This window comes from Hyla sarda, chromosome 5 (assembly GCF_029499605.1).
Source record: "Hyla sarda isolate aHylSar1 chromosome 5, aHylSar1.hap1, whole genome shotgun sequence".
In the NCBI taxonomy this organism is placed as follows: Eukaryota; Metazoa; Chordata; class Amphibia; order Anura; family Hylidae; genus Hyla; species Hyla sarda.
The window spans coordinates 186,933,508-186,953,545 of record NC_079193.1 but is presented as its reverse complement, the minus strand read 5'-3'; the positions used below and the strand labels follow the sequence as shown (position 1 = coordinate 186,953,545).

The window sequence follows — 20,038 nt, the reverse complement described above, 5'->3', positions numbered from 1 at the left end:
ATCTCAGCATCATGTCTGTCAGTCTATATACAGCTGCATCTCAGCATCATGTCTGTCAGTCTATATACAGCTGCATCTCAGCATCATGTCTGTCAGTCTATAAACAGCTGCATCTCAGCATCTTGTCTGTCAGTCTATATACAGCTGCATCTCAGCATCGTGTCTGTCAGTCTATATACAGCTGCATCTCAGCATCGTGTCTGTCAGTCTATATACAGCTGCATCTCAGCATCGTGTCTGTCAGTCTATATACAGCTGCATCTCAGCATCATGTCTGTCAGTCTATATACAGCTGCATCTCAGCATCGTGTCTGTCAGTCTATATACAGCTGCATCTCAGCATCGTGTCTGTCAGTCTATATACAGCTGCATCTCAGCATCATGTCTGTCAGTCTATATACAGCTGCATCTCAGCATCACGTCTGTCAGTCTATATACAGATGCATCTCAGCATCATGTCTGTCAGTCTATACACAGCTGCATCTCAGCACCATGTCTGTCAGTCTATACACAGCTGCATCTCAGCACCATGTCTGTCAGTCTATATACAGCTGCATCTCAGCATCATGTCTGTCAGTCTATATACAGCTGCATCTCAGCATCATGTCTGTCATTGTGGAAGCAGCTCTTACATTTTTCTTGCTGCCTTCTTTGTTACCTTTATTAACAACGTGGCAACATAACCTAGAGACGGTAGTTAATTTTTTAACAGTTAACTTTATTACCGACACATAGAAGAGGTTAACCAAGCTGTCACGTTGAATGCACAGCGATATAAGCCCAGGATTTCAGGTGTTCAGTATAAGCGGAATATTCTGTATGAAGCAGCTCCTGCTGGTCCTGGTGGCATGTTACTTGTAAGGTAATCATGCAGAACCGGGTTTGATAGAAACTACTGATGACACCTCTTACAGTACCTTACAGAATGCAGGGTCATGCATTATTGAACACACATACCTGTCAGCAAGGGAAATCAAAGTCCTACAGTATTTTCACTCTGCAACTTGGAAAAAGGCTTCAGAACAAGAGCTTAATAAAGATCACAGCAATATATCAGTATAATGTCTTTGTGTATAAAAACTGTACAGCAGGTGAATTCACGCGGAGGGCGAGAGAACTAGGGCAAAAAAATGAAATGGGGAAATGTATCTATGCTGGAATATGCTCCAGGACAGATGCTATGGAGGTCCATGACTGTGGTAGCCATACACTATATACAGCAGTGATGCAAGCACGGAAATCCCACTATTATAACTAGTGAATGTGGGTAGGTGTTACTTACTGTAATGAAAAGTAAATAGGGACCCATGTGGACCAGCAAGGCATCCATGCTGGAGTGGCAGATGATTTAACAGACAAGTAATGTTTGTTTATTTTTATAACATTTCGTGCAGTTAATTTATTTTCCTCTGCGTATTTGAAAGGGTGCGGGCTCGTCTCGGCTATCCGCAGCAGATTTTCCACGGAGGAATTTACGCTGCGGAAAATCTGCCGCAAGCCCCATTTAAGTCAGTAGGGACTGTGGCGGATTTTCCGCAGCGTAAATTCCACCGCGGAAAATCTGCTATGGACAGGCAAGAAGAGCCCGCCCCTTTCAAATAAGCAGCGGAAAACCCGCAAAAACAAAGAGCGTGTGAACGCACCGTAAGGGTAGGGTCACACATAGCATATATGCAGCATATTTCACGCTGTGTATTATCCTATGAGCAGACACACAGGGCTTTTATTGCCATATCATGCACACTAACTATCACAAGCCATAAGGCACCATTTGTTTTATTCCATCTATGAGTCTCCTTAATCTAACTTGGTCATGTGATCATCAGTCTATCAGATCAGGATGTCAGTTCTGCGTCTGACTTCCTGTAAACTAAAAGATGACATTATCACCCACCAGATCCCTCCCTACTAATATTGTGGGGGGAAAAAGGGACCATTTCACTGCAATTGTGCAAATCACAGTAAAAATGTGTAATTTTTAACACAGTTTTTTAAAAGAGCTGCAGAAACTGCAATAATGCAGTAAAAGTGTGTGTGAAAAAAATCTGTACAAATGCTACATGTGAACACAGCCTAAAGACATCAAACATTCATAAAACTTCTCAGTTGTAATTATAGGTCAAATCACTTTTGTCTTAGGACAATATTTCTCTAAAAAATAAGACGCACTTTAATTAGGAAAACCCATCTAAACTGCATGTAATGTGAATTGCCCCCAACCCATTTATGGGTCTAAGGTCTTCCCCTGGGTAACCTTTAGTACTACCAGCCTAATTAGATGACCAGCTGAAGTGATCAAACACCTGATCCTTAGCCAGAGGATTCATGGAAAATGTAGGCTACATTACAGAACCCACATCATTGTGTATGTGTAAACCAAAATGGAGCCTCATACATGCCACATCAGCTAAAAAGAGGTGAGCAAAATGCTCTGAAATGCACCATCTTGATAGATGGCAATGTCCATTGCGGAGTCCGGAATTGAAATTCTGCTGTGTGCACAGTGCAGTATAATCGCATTGAAAACAATAGGATTCTGCTGCAATGGAATTTCTGAGCTGGATTTTTGCACCAGATTATGCCATGTGAATAGAGACTAATAATAGCCTATGCTGCACTATATAAGCAACAAAATGAATTTCCCAGAATGCTTCTTTAACTACTCCTCAATTTAGTGTCAAAGTTAAGATTACATTAAAATCATTTCCTCCAAGAACCTTTTGCCATAAATAAAACAAATTATTAGCTTTCCCCTTCCCCCAAACTCTCCTTTTTTATTTTTTTTTTCTTGTTTTTTTTTTTTTACGAAAAAAATAAAAAATTGCTCTCTGTGCCCAGGAGAACCTAAGGGAAGGTTTGCAGTGCTATATTCCTTCATATTGTGACCCACCTGCACTCACTTCTTCCCCACGAGTTGCTAAATTCCTGTAATGCATTTCCAATCTAAATCTGCAGCGGAATGTCTGTGCGGAATATTCCTGCAGAATTCCGCATTCCACCGTATGAACATACCCTTAGTCATTCTACCGGACCAATGCCATCATACTGCCTATTCTGCTACTTCTTAGCCTACCACTATAGGGCTCTCTTCTCTTTTGATCATCACTTATATTTAGCGACAAACTTATTAAATATCAGATTTCCAGTCTACTATATGATGAAATATATTAACAAAAACATTTATTTCTACAATTACAGCTGGACAAAGATCTGGAGGAAGTCACAATGCAGCTTCAAGATACTCCAGAGAAAACAACCTATATTAAACAGAACCACTACCATGATTTAAATGATATACTCAGTATACGAAACTTCACAGATAACAAAGGTAAGGTGTTAGAAGATTATGTTAATATTCTAATTTGGTGTTCAAGTAAAACAGGCATCAAGGCAAAATTGTGAAATCTCCTTTATGTAAACCAGTTTTTGAGTTTAGAAAAAGTTAAAAAAAAAAAAAATACAGATGTTCAACCAAAACGTAAGGGATCAGAGATCAGTAAATCACAATTTATAGTTGAACAAAATGTAAGTTTACAAATTAAGTATTATTTAACTCACTGAGCTAGTTTTTCTGTTTTATTAATTAAGGCCATTATCATTAGTAAATGGAATGCAGCAATCTCAATTGTATTTGTTTTAAATACTGAGAGAGGCTGAATATAACCAATGTGCCTTCATTTCATTTTTTTTAAATTGTGTAACAGAACAGGAAACTAAAGTAATTAAAAAACAAAACAGAATTGCTACAAAAAGTAATCTATTACATGGTATTTATATGTATTTTCTACTTTTACAGTGTAAAGGATGTACACTTGCTGTAATTGATGCTACTGCATATTTTCTTAATTGCACCATCAAGAAACTGCTATCTTCAATTTTCAAATCCCATTATCATTGGTGACCTATTAGTAGTCTGCAGGCAGGTAGTCATACTAACTTTTAAGTAATTTGTTATTTTTTGTTATGGTAGACTAAATTTCATTTAGGCTAGGTTTCCACACAGGTTTTTTTTCTGGCGTTTTTTTGTAACGCCAAAGCCAGAAGCGCATTCAAAAGGAAGGGGAAATATAAAGAAGGACCTATACTACTACTTCCTACTGGATCCACTTCTGACTTTGGTTCAAAAACTGCAGTGGCAGTATTCCAAAAAATGTCAGAAAAAAAAAAGTGTGGAAACCTAGCCTTAAAGGGGCACTCCGCCCCTAGACATCTTATCCCCTATGCAAAGGATAGGGGATAAGATGTCTGATTGCGGGGGTCCCACCGCTGGGAACTCCCGTGATCTCTCCTTCGGCACCCCTATCATCTGGTGCACAGAGCGAGCTTTGCTACGTGCCTGATGACTGGCAATGCAGGGGCCGGAGGATCGTGACGTCACGGCCCGCCCCCTTGTGACATCACGCCCCGTCCCCTCAATGCAAGTCTATGGGAGGGGGTGTGGCGGAATGGAAGAGAAGGGGCTGCTGAAAATTACGGTTATGATTTATGTTGCTGAACAAATTTCACTGAAATCCCTATAACAATATGTAACAAGGGAATCCCAATCTGAGTAACAAGGCATGCCTTACCACTATTTCTCTGGCCCAGCAAATGAGGTATCTTGAGGTAAACAGCAATGTTGAATGCATCACTACCTACATCACTATTTGCTAAGCTGGCCCAGCCCATGTTAACTGAGCAGTGAGGCAAACAGCATAGGTCTCACTGAACAGTACCTACAGGAGAAGGGGCTATTTTCTTCATTTCTACAGTGCTCTATCATAATAGCTTAGAGCACCACAAAAACTAGATAAAGAAGCATGGATTCCTGTCAAAAAAAGGAATCCCTGCTTATTTACAATACAGTATGCAGCCATGTTGTGTGTTAACTGAGCAATGAGGCATGCAATGTATGCCTCACCATTCTGTGTACAGCAGAGGCTCCTGTCTTTTGAAAATAAGTCCCTGCTGCTGTTCAAATCCACATTGAATCCAAAATAATTTTAATGACCATTTCAAGTGAATTCTCACATAATTTAAAAGTTAGTTCATTCATCTCTAGTTATGACCCATCAATTAGACTTGACAAAACTCAGACCACTTGGGGCATATTTAGTGAAATGAATGTGAGCTACAGAGATTTTTGTAAGTGGATTTATTCAGGCCACGTGATTTTTTTTTTTAAATCTCCACAAGAGGGATCTCCTAGCATAATACATAAATTAATTAATTGTAACTAATGTCTTGTGTGCAAATAGTCGATGAGTTTCATAGCTCTTGAGAAGCAAAAAAAAACTGTCTGCAAACCTAAGTAGTTCAACTTTATAAATCAGAATGTAAAAAAAATTCCACAGATTTGAAAAAGCCAAACAGTTCTGTTCTACTTCTGATCAAGAAATTAAAAATGATGACTTCTCTTAATACATAGACAACAGCAGCCCTGAGAAAGGTGTTGCCTTTTACACCCATTAGTACATTCAATGGGGTTGTTGTTCTGCATCCAGTCTGCAAGTATAGAGCCAAGTCTAAATCAGAATGGATGTGACAGTCAGCTTACAATGCATCCTTCTGAAACTATTTTCATGAGGTTCATTCACGTTTAAAGGGGTACTCCGCCCCTAGACATCTTATCCCCAATCCAAAGGATAGGGGATAAGATGTCAGATCGCCGCGGTCCCGCTGCTGGGAAGCCCCAGAATCGCCGCTGCGGCACTGCACTATCATTGCTGCACAGAGCGAGTTCGCTGTGTGCGTAATGACGGGCGATACAGGGGACGGGGCAGCGTGACGTCATGGCTCCGCCCCTCGTGACATCACGGCCCGTCCCCTTAATGTAAGTCTATGGCAGGGGGCGTGGCGACCGCCACGCCCGCTCCCATAGACTTGTATTTAGGGGGGCGGGCCGTGACATCACGAGGGGCGGAGCCGTGATGTAACGATGCTCTGGCCCCTGTATTGCCCGTCACTACGTGCAGCGCGAACTCGCTCTGCGCAGTAATGATAGTGCGGTGCCGCAGCGGCGATCCTGGGGCTTCCCAGCAGCTGGACCCCGGCGATCTGACATCTTATCCCCTATTGTTTGGATAGGGGATAAGATGTCTAGGGGCGGAGTACCCCTTTAATGGTAGACATCTAAAGGCTTGTTCACACTTCCGTTGTGCTCCGATAAAGAGCATGCTGTTGGTCAGTCCCTCAGAAGGGCGGGAGTTGAGTGGAAAAATAATATGGGGAGATTTATCAAAACCTGTCCAGAGGAAAAGTTGCCCAGTTGCCCATAACAACCAATCAGCTTGCTTCTTTCATTTTTAACAAGGCCTCTGCAAAATGAAAGAAGTGATCTGATTGGTTGCTATGGGCAACTGGGCAACTTTTCCTTTGCACAGGTTTTGATCTCCCCCTTCGTGCCTGTCCTATTTTTTTCTCTGCTCATCTCCTGTATAAATCCTACCACTGGACAAGCTCCATTTAAGTCAATGGGATCTGTCACAGTTTTGCTCTGACACGTTCAGGGTCCATTTGGCGCAAAAAACAAGAGCCAAACAGGCCCTAAACGGGTCAGGACACAACGACTGTGTGAACTTAGCATAACAGATTCTTCCTGGGGTATGTAAATATGTGAATACACTGTACAAATACTATATAAATACACACATGCTGATGAATGACCGGACACTGCTCTATGGATACAAGAAATACAATAAAATTCCTTACAGATGTAACTATACAGTATATATATAATATACTCTTCTCATACATTTTGGCAGTGATTATATTAGTACAGGTGGATACAAAATGCGTTTACACTATTTAAACCGAGATGTGGTTTTTTTAGAGCCCCTAAATTATCTAAGAACCTGCGAAGCACTCACCTTCCATAGAAATAGTTTGTTGCAGAACAAATTTCCTGGTAAATTTAACTGGAACAAGTACATTGCCATTTCCCCACTAGGATAATGCTCTTTACCTGCTTCAGCTACTGTATTTGATCAATCAGTGAAGGTACAGAAAATCGACCTAGAAAATTAGGTCAGCGGTACTTATCGCATACCGGATCTTCATTATCAGTGGCAGGATAGGGAACAAAGAAGGTAGAATGCACATATTTATTTGCAAGTATTTTTCTACAAATTTTATATTTATACTACTATTAATACTGTCTTTAAAAAGCATAAATCAGAAAAATGAGACATACCATATTGCCTAAAGAAATGGAATTAAAACTGATAAAATTCTTCAATCCATTTCAACATTCATTGATCCAGGCATTGATTCGGCTGTCTGGGCATGCTGGGATTTGTAGTTTTGCAACAGCTAGAGATGCACTGTTTGAAAAACCCTGATCTATAACAACAAGAAATAAGATAGAGATAGTTATTTTATTTTGGCTTTAAATACAAAAAGGGTTTACATATCAGATCATTTTAAGAGTTTTCAAACATTATCCTCCTGGTTATCATCTCCACCTAGTGGAGAATCTGGAAAAAGCAGGAGCTGGCTAACCTTGATAACAAAAAGGGACTCTATTGTGTAATGTCACGTATAAATGCCATAGGAATTGGAATTAAAGATATAAGCAACTATTTATATTGTTTTTTATTTATTTGTTTTGTTTTGTTTTTTGCTGTAATGAAGTAAAAGGGTGAATTGACATAGGTCATATTGACTGTGGAAAATTTAGAGGCATATCTGCAAACAATCTGCAAGAAAAATACAGAAGACATCTACAGAAAATCGTATAGCATTTAAAGCAGATTTATCTCTACACATTTTTCTGCAGAATATGCAAAACAAAAGGTGAACAAGTGGTTTTGAAATCTGCAGCTAAACATTTTGTTGCAGATCTTTGGGCAATTTGTCGCAAAATGAAAACATACCGTATATACTCGAGTATAAACAGTTTTTCAGCACGATTTTTCATGCTGAAAACGCCCCCCTCGGCTTCTCGAGTGAACAAAAAAACGGTTCTGGCTTTAGCTGTGAGGGGATGGTCCTGGCCGTCCATCTCCGCCTGTCAATCCCTTTCAGCTGTCAATCCCTTTCAGTGTTCTTCAACCTGCGGACCTCCAGATGCTGCAAAACTACAACTCCCAGCATGCCCGGACAGCCATCGGCTGTCCGGGCATGCTGGGAGTTGTAGTTTTGAAACATCTGGAGGTCCGCAGGTTGAAGACCACGGGCCTTCGTCATCATCCAGACCCCCCTTTTGTTTTCTACTCACCTCCCCTCTGTGGGAAGGAAGGGTGAGCTGGTCCGGGCCATCCATCTTCGGCCATCTATGCTGCAGGGACCGTCCGGTGGGGAGGGTTAGTCGTTCCGGGCTGTCCATCTTCACCGGGAGGCCCTCTTCTCTGCTCTGGGCCGGCCCCGATCTAGTGATGCTGCATTGATGCCACCGCACAAGGACTTCCATGCGCAGGGACGTCACGGATGTCTGCTGCGCACAGACGTCCCTGCGCGTCGTCGTCAATGCAACGTCACTAGTCCGGGGCCGGCCCGGAGCGGAGAAGAGGGCCTCCCGGTGAAGATGGACAGCCCGGAAAGACTAACCCTCCCCACTGGACAGTCCCTGCAGCATAGATGGCCGAAGATGGACGCCCCAGACCAGCTCACCCTTCCTTCCCACCGAGGGGAGGGGAGTAGAAAACAAAAGGGGGATCTGGATGATGACGAAGGCCGCAGTGGTCTTCAACCTACGGACCTCCAGATCTTTCAAAACTACAACTCCCAGCATGTACGGACAGCCGATGGCTGTCCGGGCATGCTGGGAGTTGTAGTTTTGCAACATCTGGAGGTCCGCAGGTTGAAGACCACAGAGAAGGGATTGACAGGCGGTGATGATGAAGGGGGGGGTATAATGATGACGGGGTGATAATAGCTTTTTTTTTTTTTTTTCCCTGTTTTTGGGGTGAAATAAGGGACCTCGGCTTATATTCGGGACGGCTTATACTCGAGTATATATGGTAATACCCGGCCCAGTGAGTGTAGGGTAAACAGCAATACATTTGTTGCAGGTTTAAATTTTTTTTTTTTTTTTTACTCTATTTTAAGCCGGTTTCACAGTAAGGAATTTTCAACCGGAATTCTGCTCAGGAGTTTCTGGTGGAAATTCCGCTGCATGAATGTTAACATTCAGGTGAATGGGTTTCCTGGTAACCCATTCACACTGCAGAATTTTCTGGTCGGATTTTCTGACAGAAAATAATTCCGTCTGAAAAATAAAGAACGTGTTCTGTTTTGGCAGAATCTCCTGTGCTGACATTGCCATCTGTGGGAGGGCAATATCGTGTGGTCCTAGTGCCAACTGATTCAGTCAGAGCTACCCACTCTCGGAATCTCTGGCAAGATTTCGTCTGTCTGGAGATTCTGTAGTGTGAAACCAGCCTTAGGGTGCGTTCACACACTATTACTAGCAGCGGGTTGCCCGCTGTGGGAATCCCACTGCGAGTTATGCTACCATTGATTTAAATGGGTCCACAGACAGTCCGCAATAGCGTCAGACCCATTTAAATCAATGGTAGCGTAACTCGCAGCGGGATTCCCACAGCGGGCAACCCGCTGCTTGTGATAGCGTGTGAACGCACCCTTAAACTCAGTGAGAAAATCTGCAACAAATCTGTACTGACAATGCTGATGATTTGAATTCTATTGACAATGCTGACGATTTGAAGATGCACACCACAAATCAATTTCAATATGTGGATGAAAGTTGTAAAATCTTGTCTCTGTTGGGAGTGTTGGTGACCCATGGGAACTTTGCCCACGTGTTGGAATGCGAACTAACAGGACATATGTCGTGGAACTAGGGGACCACATATCTGCACTTAGGTTGATGTTATATTGTATGTTGTAGGTTACTGCATGTTTGGTTATTAAAGGGGTACTCCCGTGGAAAAAAATTTTTTTTAAATCAACTGGTGCCAGAAAGTTAAAGGGTACCTTTCATCAAAAAACTTTTGAAATATTATAGATTAATGTATGCAGAATAACTTTCCAATAGCATGTTATTAAAAAATGTGCTTCTTTCTATTTAATTTTCCACTTTGAAAAAATGACAACTAGGGGTCTCCCTACCAGTCCGTTTGTATAGATTTCAGACTCATGCAGGAGTCCTAAATCTCAGACTGCAGCCGGAACACAGACAAACTCACCTGCTCACTGCCAGGGAGCAGTGTTGAGCTTGTCTGTGTCCCAGATGCAGTCTGAGATTTAGGACTCCTCCATGAGTCTGAAATCTATAAAAAGGACTGGTAGGGATACCCCTAGTGGTCAATTAAATAGAAAGAAGCATATTTTTTAATAACATACTATTGGAAAGTTATTCTGCTTACATTAATCTATAATATATCAAAAGTTTTTTTGATGAAAGGTACCCTTTAAACAGATTTGTAAATTGCTTCTATTAAAAAATCTTAATCCTTCCAGTACTTTTTAGGGGCTATATACTACAGAGGAAATGCTTATCTTTTTAGATTTCTCTGATGTCGTGACCACAGTGCTCTCTGCTAACCTCTGCTGTCTATTTTAGGAATTGTCCACAGCAGGAGAAAATCCCCGTAGCAAACATATGCTGCTCTGGACAGTTCCTAAAATGGACAGCAGAGGTCAGCACAGAGCACTGTGGTCATGACATCAGAGAAATCTAAAAAGATAAGCATTTCCTCTGTAGTATATAGCCCCTAAAAAGTACTGGAAGGATTAAGATTTTTTAATAGAAGTAATTTACAAATCTGTTTAACTTTCTGGCACCAATTGATTTAAAAAAAAAAAAGTTTTCCACGGGAGTACCCCTTTAACCAACAGTAGATTAAGAGTGGTTTTTGTGTCTGATGGCTGCTGTATATTTACTTTGGGGTATGGGCTAGCACTTTCACTGGTGCGGTGAAATTGAGTTTGTTTACGTTTTTATTGTGTTGTGAAAAACAAATGCACCAAATTCATCATACATACCATGAATGATATATTTGGTGCATTTTAACATGGCATACTGGAAAAACTGCAAACTTGAAAAGTGAAGTGAATGTAGTTTGAGAAGTGGTTTGAATTTTTTTTTTTTTTAAAGAAGTCTCTGTAAGAAAGAAAGTTAAAGGAGTATTTCAAGATTTATTTATTTTTAGCCTTTGAGCAATGTTAATAATGCGCAGTATAATTTTATACTGGACTGGACCCACACATAAGGTGCTGTAGCTAAAGTCTTTTAATTTTACTCTTGTCTTTGACCTTTTTCAGCATTTCATGCAGCCAGAGACAATGTGTCATAAGTCACATGTTCTCCAGGGGGCATTGCTAAGCTGCATTTAGTAGGTGGATAGCAGGGTGGAAGGGATTTACTGAAGTAATGCTATTCGCCCACCTACAGCAGCATAGCTATGGTCCCCTGAAGGTCATGTGACTATATTTATATGGACTGTAATGAGAATGTGGACAAGTCCTTTAAATCAAGTTTTTATGTGAAACATTTTTCTATATCAATATGTATATTATAAAATAATCTTGAAATCTTGCCGTTTTTATTCTGGTCACTAGGCTTGAACTAAGTTGAGACTTCTTGTTCTGTACAGATCCCTTTCTAGTATTATCCACTTTATCATCAAAGACACGATGATCGTGAAAGGTGACACCTGTAGATATGAGGGGAAAAGGTTTAACCCCTTAAGGACGCAGGGTTTTTCAGTTTTTGCATTTTTGTTTTTTCCTCATCACCTTCTAAAAATCATAACGCTTTCAATTTTGCACCTACAGACCCATATGAGGGCTTATTTTTTGAGCCACCAATTGTACTTTATAATGACATCAGTCATTTCACCACAAAATTTACGGCAAAACCAGAAAAAACATATTTGTAGGGCAAAATTGAAAAAAAAAAAGACTTGACTTGGCCTTTTAGTTTGGTTTTATCTATAACTCGACATGAGGAACAGTAAACATCAGTAAAGTTTCCCATGAATCTGCCTTGGTTACCTGGGATTTAATAGCAAGCATCGTTCCCAGGGTAAATGGTGACACCTTCTCCTGGTCTATGGTTCTTGGTGGTTACAGGATATTCCTTCTTCCACCATTCCCAATTTGTGTGATTTGTGGAGCTATTGGTGTATAGGCTGAGAAAGCATTCCTATGCTTGTTCTGGGATATATAATGGGACTGTACCTAGATTATGCCTGGCACTACCACAAACACAATAGTTGGTTCTATAACTCTTCCCTGCTGTATACCTCATCCACTCGAGTCAAAGGTTAACATCTGAATATTCTGTTTCTATGGCAATGGTGTCTACGAAGGTGGGATTTGAGATAGCTACCATTTTCTTGTAGGACTGGACATGTTGTTCTATAGAGTGGATTAGGGGTGCATTAGGGTCTGTCCATTCCCCTGAGCTATATATGTCCTTAATTTCAAACATTTTCTTGTGACCTTGGTTAGTCCCTCCAAACCACCAACCAAGGACATAAGTCCCTGCATCACTGGGGACTGGATTTTGAATGGTTAGTGTTAGCCACATATCGAGCCCTGTTTTAACCAATTTCATGCAGTCTAACAAAGGTCTAACTTTCTTGTCCTTGCTGTGGACTATTCAGGTTTGTAACCCCATGGGGGCCCAGAATTCCAGGCTGCTGTGGACCAGGACTTACAATCTTCTCCCCATGGGCCACCAGTGACACACACATATCCCTCCCCATATCCTTCACAATACCACCTACATTGATTGGCACCCCTTGGGCAAGCTAACATTGCATGTGTGTCAAAAACCTAGGTGGCTACAGTGGTATTTACTGAATTAAACCAGAACCGTATTCGTCCCTTTTTCATACCTATGGCTCTCTCTGGGCCACCTAGTGCCATTGATACTAGACAAAGGATATTTATGATCTTCATGATTGGGTTGGACTGGTTCCTTTGTCTTCTGGTGGTGGCACCTCAAGAGGATTCTTTCTCACAAACTTTTTCACTAGTACCCAATCACCAGGCAATAGTTTGCGAGTCCCAGCAACTGCTTCAGGATCTGGAATAGAAGAAAACACTCAGACATGTATTTTAGTCAATTCCCTTGATAATGTGGCCACATAATTAGTTAGTGCATCAGACTGTACTTGTAACTGCTATGGATAGTAACACCCTAATCTTGGGGCGGTGCCAAACAAAATCTCATAGGGGGATAGGGAATGCACTCCTCTAGGGGTGCATCTATCGCTATAGAGGGCAATGGGTAGACTATCAGGCCAAGGTAGACCAGTTTCTTGCGACATTTTCAACATTCGGGTTTTAAGGGAGCCATTCATTTTTTCAACCTTTCCGCTGCTCTGGGGGTGATAGGGTGTATGGAAGGATAAAGTGACTCCTAGGGCAGACCAGAATTCTTTTGTTACCGTAGGTGTGAAAGCAGGTCCTTTGTCACTTTCTATGACTTCAGGCACTCTACCGGCATACTATTTAATTGAGGAGTTTCTTGGCCATGATGGCTGTCATATTAGTAGTTGGGTAGGCTTCCAGGCACCATGAGAACATGTCCACCACCACAAGGATGTATTCAAATCTTCCACTCTTTGGCATTTGTATGTGGTTAATCTGTATCCTTTGAAACGGTTACTGTGGTCTGTGCAAGTGTTTCTGGAGTGTTTTCTCCATACGGCCTGGGTTGCACTTTGCACAAATAGCACAGGACTTGCAGTAGTTGTCTGTTAGTGGTGTAATTCCTGGTGCTGTGTAGTACTTTTGAATTATGGCATTCATTAGTTTTTTTTTTTTATTCTGAAAATGTTTTATTTTGCAATAAACAAGAAAAGTACAGCATTTGGCCAGATGAAGGCCTTACAAGAACATGTCAGATAAAGGCAATTCGAATAACATAAACAAATCGTACAGCGGCTTGTTCACAAGAAATTGCATATACAGATATCCAGTCATGACATATTATCAAGCATGTAATAAGATGAGGTGGAAAACGGATATAGGGATGCCAGAGACATCAATAGCCATGCTTGTGTTGGACCACTAATACGACTGGGCCATGGCTCTAGCATAAAATTGGCATTCTTTATTAGTCAAAAACATCAACTGGTATAAGGTCCATTAGACCGGCATTCATGAGAGTTTTTGACAAGTGCTGGGTACATACTTTTTGGCAATCAGGGCTTCCTGTTATTTTCAAATAGGCCATTCCTATTCAACACGGCTCCTTTCTGTTTCCATATGTCCTTTTCTTCAGGGCTTGCTGCCTCTTGTAGTTCTTTCAACTGTGATTTGTCTACTGGTAGGCTCTGTAGGGCCAACATCGGGGTGTCCTCCACTCTGCTTTTCACTTACTGTGAGTTTCTGGCTGCTTGTTTGGCCACAGAGTCTGCTAGGTGGTTGCCCTTTGCTTCCCTAGAGTTCAGTCGTCCATGGGCCTTCACTTTCAGAACTGCTACTTGAGTTGGGAGGAGTAAGGCATCCATCAGATCCTAGATGGCCATGCTGTGTTTTACTGTTGTTCCTGCTGTTGTCAGGAAGCCTCTGGTTTTCCACAGTAATCTAAAATTATGGGTGGCCAAACGCATAAGCGGAATCGGTGTATATATTCGCCGTTTGGCCCTTTGCAAATTTGCATGCCATGATGAGAGCCTGAAGTTCAGCTTCATGTGCAGAGACAGTAGGAGGTAGGGCCTCCTCTCTTGGGACTGTATCTTCTGTCATGACAGCATATCCTGTATGGTATTTCCCATGCTTGTCTGCAAATCTCGAGCCATCCACAAAGATGGTGAGGTCTGGATTGGGCAGCGGAGTTTCACTTACAGATGGCAAGTGTGTTTCCATCTTCATCAGCTCAAAACAATCATGGGAGTTGTTACCCTGATCCTCTTCACCTTGATCCTCTTCATCACCTTCATTTCCCCCCTCAGGAAGTGGAAGCAGGGTGGAGGGGTTAAGAACATTGCATCTTAGGAGGGTGACCTTGTCAGGTATCAAGAGTGAGCTCTGTAGTCTGATATGTATTGCTGTGGAGAGAGGTTATGGCTGAGTCTGGTTAAGAATTGCAGAGATGTCATGAGAAGCCAGAAGAAGGAGATCATGACCAAGAACTAGGTCAGAAGTTTTGTCCAGGAGTGCCTTTGCAGCAAAAGACAGCTCTAAGGCAGGGCGGGCCTCCTCTGGCCACAGCATCGAGTCTGCAAGAGTAATAGGTCTTATCCTGCTGCCTTGAGACTGGGCTAGGACACCAGTGGCATCTCCCTGTCGTTCCGAGACAAAGAGCATGAAGGGTTTGTCATAGTCTGGCAAGCCAAGTGCAGGTGCTGAGGAGATGGCATCCTTGAGTTTCAGGAAGTTGGAGATAGCCTCCTCAGAGAGGTCAAAGGGATCCATCTTAGAGAGGATTCTGGAAACCATGACCGACAATAGGAGATCAGTCCAAGGAAGGCATGTAAAACCTTGGGTCTTGCTGGTACAGGGATATCCTGTATGGCTTGAATTCTGTCTGGAGTAAGGTGTCTGGTGCCTTGAGATATGCAGTGGCCAAGGAACACAACTGAGGTGGAACATCACTGAAGTTTCCGTTTTGAGGCTTTGCAGCCTTGGTCAGCTAGGTAACAGAGGAGACTTTCAGAATGTTTTTCTGCAGATGGGAGGACCTCAGCACATAAAAGGAGATCGTCCACATAGCTAAGAAATACCACAGATGGGTTCTGTTCTTGCCAGATGGATAGAATGAGAATCATGGCTTTAGCAAACTGGCTAGGTAAGTTTTGAGCTCCTTGAGGCATGACAGTCCAAGTATACTGCTGTCCTTCGTTGGTGAAGGCGAATAAATACCAGTATCTGGGATCCAAAGGTATGCTAAAGAAAGCATTGCTGAGGTCGACATCAGTAAAATACTTTGCAGTAGGGGGGCACCCTTGACAGCAGAGTATGGGGATTGGGGAAAATAGGGGTATCTAGTACTGTGGCTTCATTCACGGCTCTAAGATCTTGAACCATCCTGTACTTCTCCCCTTTGGCTGTCTTTTTCTTGACTGGGAATAGGGGCGTGTTGCAGGGGGAGGTGCATGGCGTGGGAGCCCCATTGCTGACCAGTGTCTGGACTTGTTTAGAGATAGCCTCAGATTGTGCAATCTTAAGTGGGTACTGGGGTTTTCTAGGCAGTGGGGCTCCTGGCTTGAGAGTGACCATGACAGGTGGGACCTTAAGTTTGCCAATGTCTTCTGGACCAATTGACCAGAGACTGACTGGTATACAGGCAAGTACATCTGATCGGATTGTGGAGGTGGGAGTTTTATGGAGAGCCAACATGATCGGGATGGAGCATAGAGCAGAGACATCCTCAAACTCCAGAGAGGAGGAGATGGATATAGTTCCATCTTTGCTAAATGTAATGGAGGCTTGGAGTCTGGAGAGAACATCTGTTCCTAACAGGTTGAGTGGACAAGTGTCTGAAACTACAAATCTGGCCAGTAAGTGGGGGAAGTTGGCTATGCGGAGAGGCTTTGTGAGGGGATTAGTTTGGGGGACACCCTCAACCCCTACACATGACACATCTATATTTGAGCGGTAAGATTCAGTTGGCAGGTCTTGGGCCCTAATTACACTTCTGGCTGCCCCTGTGTCTATAACAAAGGTTGTAGGGTGCCCTTCAATGGTTAGTGTGACTTTAGCCAGAGGGCCATCCATGTTCGTTGAGGATACTGCCAGAGAAGGTGAGTGAGACACAGGCGTGCCCAAATCCTATGGTAACAGATCCAGATGATCTTGGCTAGGTCTTTGCCCTTGGTTTGGAGAGTATCCAGAGGGCTCTTGAGTGCCATGTGGGCCAGTGGGTTGTTGGTATTGGTAATTGGCCTAGTATTGACCTTGTGTTGGTCAAGATCTTCTTGGGCATCTGCAGTCATGTTTATAGTGGCCAGGCTTGTGGCAGTTGTAGCAGACTACAGGTTGGTGCCATCCTGGCGGCGTGTGGTTGGTGGGGAAATCCTCAGTCATCATAAGAGGGGCAGGTTTCTTGGTGAGAGCTTGGCTAGATTCTAAGCCTTTTGCCACTAAGAGTAGGGTATCAATTGTCAGCACTCTATTCTGGGCGTGATAGAACAAGGCCCTTCTTTACAGGGTCCTTTAGGCCATTGACACAACCAGGAGGATAACATTTGTGAATGTGATTTGTTGGATGCGTCAAATCCAAGATCATGAAAGAGTTGATTGAGTCGGGCATAGTATTTTTCAACAGATTCACCTTTGTCTTGGCAAATATCATGGACACTAGTTGCTTGATCTGCTAATTTGTCTTGGGCCCATTTAACCCCTTAAGGACGCAGGACGTAAATGTACGTCCTGGTGAGGTGGCACTTAACGCACCAGGACGTACATTTACGTCCTAAGCATAACCGCGGGCATCGAAGCGATGCCCGTGTCATGCGCGGCTGATCCCGGCTGCTGATCGCAGCCAGGGACCCGCCGGCAATGGCCGACGCCCGCGATCTCGCGGGCGTCCGCCATTAACCCCTCAGGTGCCGGGATCAATACAGATCCCGGCATCTGCGGCAGTTCGCGATTAAAATGAACGATCGGATCGCCCGCAGCGCTGCTGCGGGGATCCGATCATTCATAACGCCGCACGGAGGTCCCCTCTCCTTCCTCCGTGCGGCTCCCGGCATCTCCTGCTCTGGTCTGTGATCGAGCAGACCAGAGCAGGAGATGACCGATAATACTGATCTGTTCTATGTCCTATACATAGAATAGATCAGTATTAGCAATCATGGTATTGCTATGAATAGTCCCCTATGGGGACTATTCAAGTGTAAAAAAAAATGTAAAAAAATTAAAAGTAAAAGTAAAAAAAAAGTGAAAAATCCCCTCCCCCAATAAAAAAGTAAAACGTCCGTTTTTTCCTATTTTACCCCCAAAAAGCGTAAAAAACATTTTTTATAGACATATTTGGTATCGCCGCGTGCGTAAATGTCCGAACTATTAAAATAAAATGTTAATGATCCCGTACGGTGAACGGCGTGAACGAAAAAAAATTTAAAAAGTCCCAAATTCCTACTTTTTTAATATATTTTATTAAAAAAAAAATTATAAAAAATGTATTAAAAGTTTTTTATATACAAATGTGGTATCAAAAAAAAGTACAGATCATGGCGCAAAAAATGAGCCCCCATCCCGCCGCTTATACGGAAAAATAAAAAAGTTATAGGTCATCAAAATAAAGGGATTATAAACGTACTAATTTGGTTAAAAAGTTTGTGATTTTTTTTAAGCGCAACAATAATATAAAAGTATATAATAATGGGTATCATTTTAATCGTATTGACCCTCAGAATAAAGAACACATGTCATTTTTACCAGAAATTGTACGGCGTGAAAACAAAACCTTCCAAAATTAGCAAAATTGCGTTTTTCGTTTTAATTTCCCCACAAAAATAGTGTTTTTTGGTTGCGCCATACATTTTATGATATAATGAGTGATGTCATTACAAAGGACAACTGGTCGCGCAAAAAACAAGCCCTAATACTAGTCTGTGGATGAAAATATAAAAGAGTTATGATTTTTAGAAGGCGAGGAGGAAAAAATGAAAACGTAAAAATTAAATTGTCTGAGTCCTTAAGGCCAAAATGGGCTGAGTCCTTAAGGGGTTAATAGGCGCTCGCAGAAGTAGGTGCATGACTGGTAGGTAGTTTCCTCAGGGTAAATTCCTTTCTGGAGATGCGGTTCCATAATTGGCCAGTAAGCATCACCAGCCTTAATCTGACATAGGCTCTGTAGATCCTTAAATGAAGCAGAGTAAGATTGTTGAATTTCCCAGTGCATTGGTTGTTTCTCTGGGTCAGGGAGTTGAGATACAAGGGTAGCTGCTTGGGATGGGTTAAAAGTAGCATACATAGTAGGGGCATCTGGAGGGGCATTGCCCCATGCAAATCCAATAAGCCGCCTCGGGGTATAAAAGGTATTTCTGTTAGGGGTCTCGGAAAGGCTGGCTGGATTAAAGGGTGGCATGCAGAAGCGACCGGGTGTAATCAGGTCTACCTGCTGCTTGGGATGGGTTGCGGAACGGAAGGGGCAGGTATTTTCAGGTCATTACTGGGGGGGCGGAAACTTAAGGCACCACAACTATAACACGTATCTCGTCAGGGGGCGTTCTGGTCACCACAATTAAAACATATCCACCCTGGTTTGCCATTATAGGGCGGTGGCTGACTTAAAACATTGATGGGGGTTGGGTGCATTTCATCAGCATTAAAGGGAACCAATCATCAGATTTTACCCTATATAACGCTTGGCAAAGGGATGGTGAAGATATGAAGTTATAAACTAGTCACCGCCGCCACCGTAAGTATTCACCTGGGCGGGGAGCTCTTCTCATCTTCTCCCGTTCTTCGGCCGGGAACTACGCCCCCTCCGCTTGATTGATGGGCCGCGTCATCACTCTGCTCCGTCTGTTCAGTGAGCGGAACGATGACGCGGCCCATCAATCAAGTGGAGGGGGCGTCGCTCCCGGCCGAAGAATGGGAGTAGGTGAGAAGAGCTCCCCGCCCAGGTGACTACTTACGGCGGCGGCGGTGACTAGTTTATAACTTCATATCTTCACCATCCCTGGGGGCAGGAGCGTCCCCCGGGAATGGTGAAAATAAAGATTTTACCCTATATAACGCTTTACCAAGCGTTATATAGGGTAAAATCTGATGATTGGTTCCCTTTCAGACATTTATAGTACACACATACCTTCTTATCCCCATGTTCTATTTCTTGTTCAAACCAATTTTCCTTGTGCACAAATTTAGCTGTATTAAACCATGCATCTGTCGTCTTCAGCAGATTATCAACTAATAATCCTTTCTTCTCTCTGAGAATTTTCCACCACATTTCTGGCTGCAACATTCCTCCCACTACTTGTTGGATATCACATATTTTCATTAGTTTACCCAACTTTTTCACATTTTCTTCACCCCCTCTCTCTCTCTGCCACCAGATCACATGCTAAAATTCCTCTCTCCGGCTTCACCTGTTTCTGTCCCATCTTTACTTCTTTGGACCTCCCAGTGGGAGCCCAAACAGATCTGCTGCTCTATTTTGCTCTTCCGTCTCACAGTCCTCTGGCTG

At 42.7% G+C, this 20,038-nt stretch overlaps 1 protein-coding gene across 1 annotated transcript in view; it reads left to right on the top strand.

Annotated features, from left to right (window-relative positions):
* Positions 1 to 20,038, top strand: part of GABBR2 (gamma-aminobutyric acid type B receptor subunit 2) — a 659,326-nt gene that overhangs the window by 630,397 nt on the left and 8,891 nt on the right. The window contains exon 17 of the mRNA XM_056520917.1: positions 3,199 to 3,328. Coding sequence (XP_056376892.1) covers positions 3,199 to 3,328 — 130 coding nt within the window. The remainder of the gene's footprint in view (positions 1 to 3,198; positions 3,329 to 20,038) is intronic.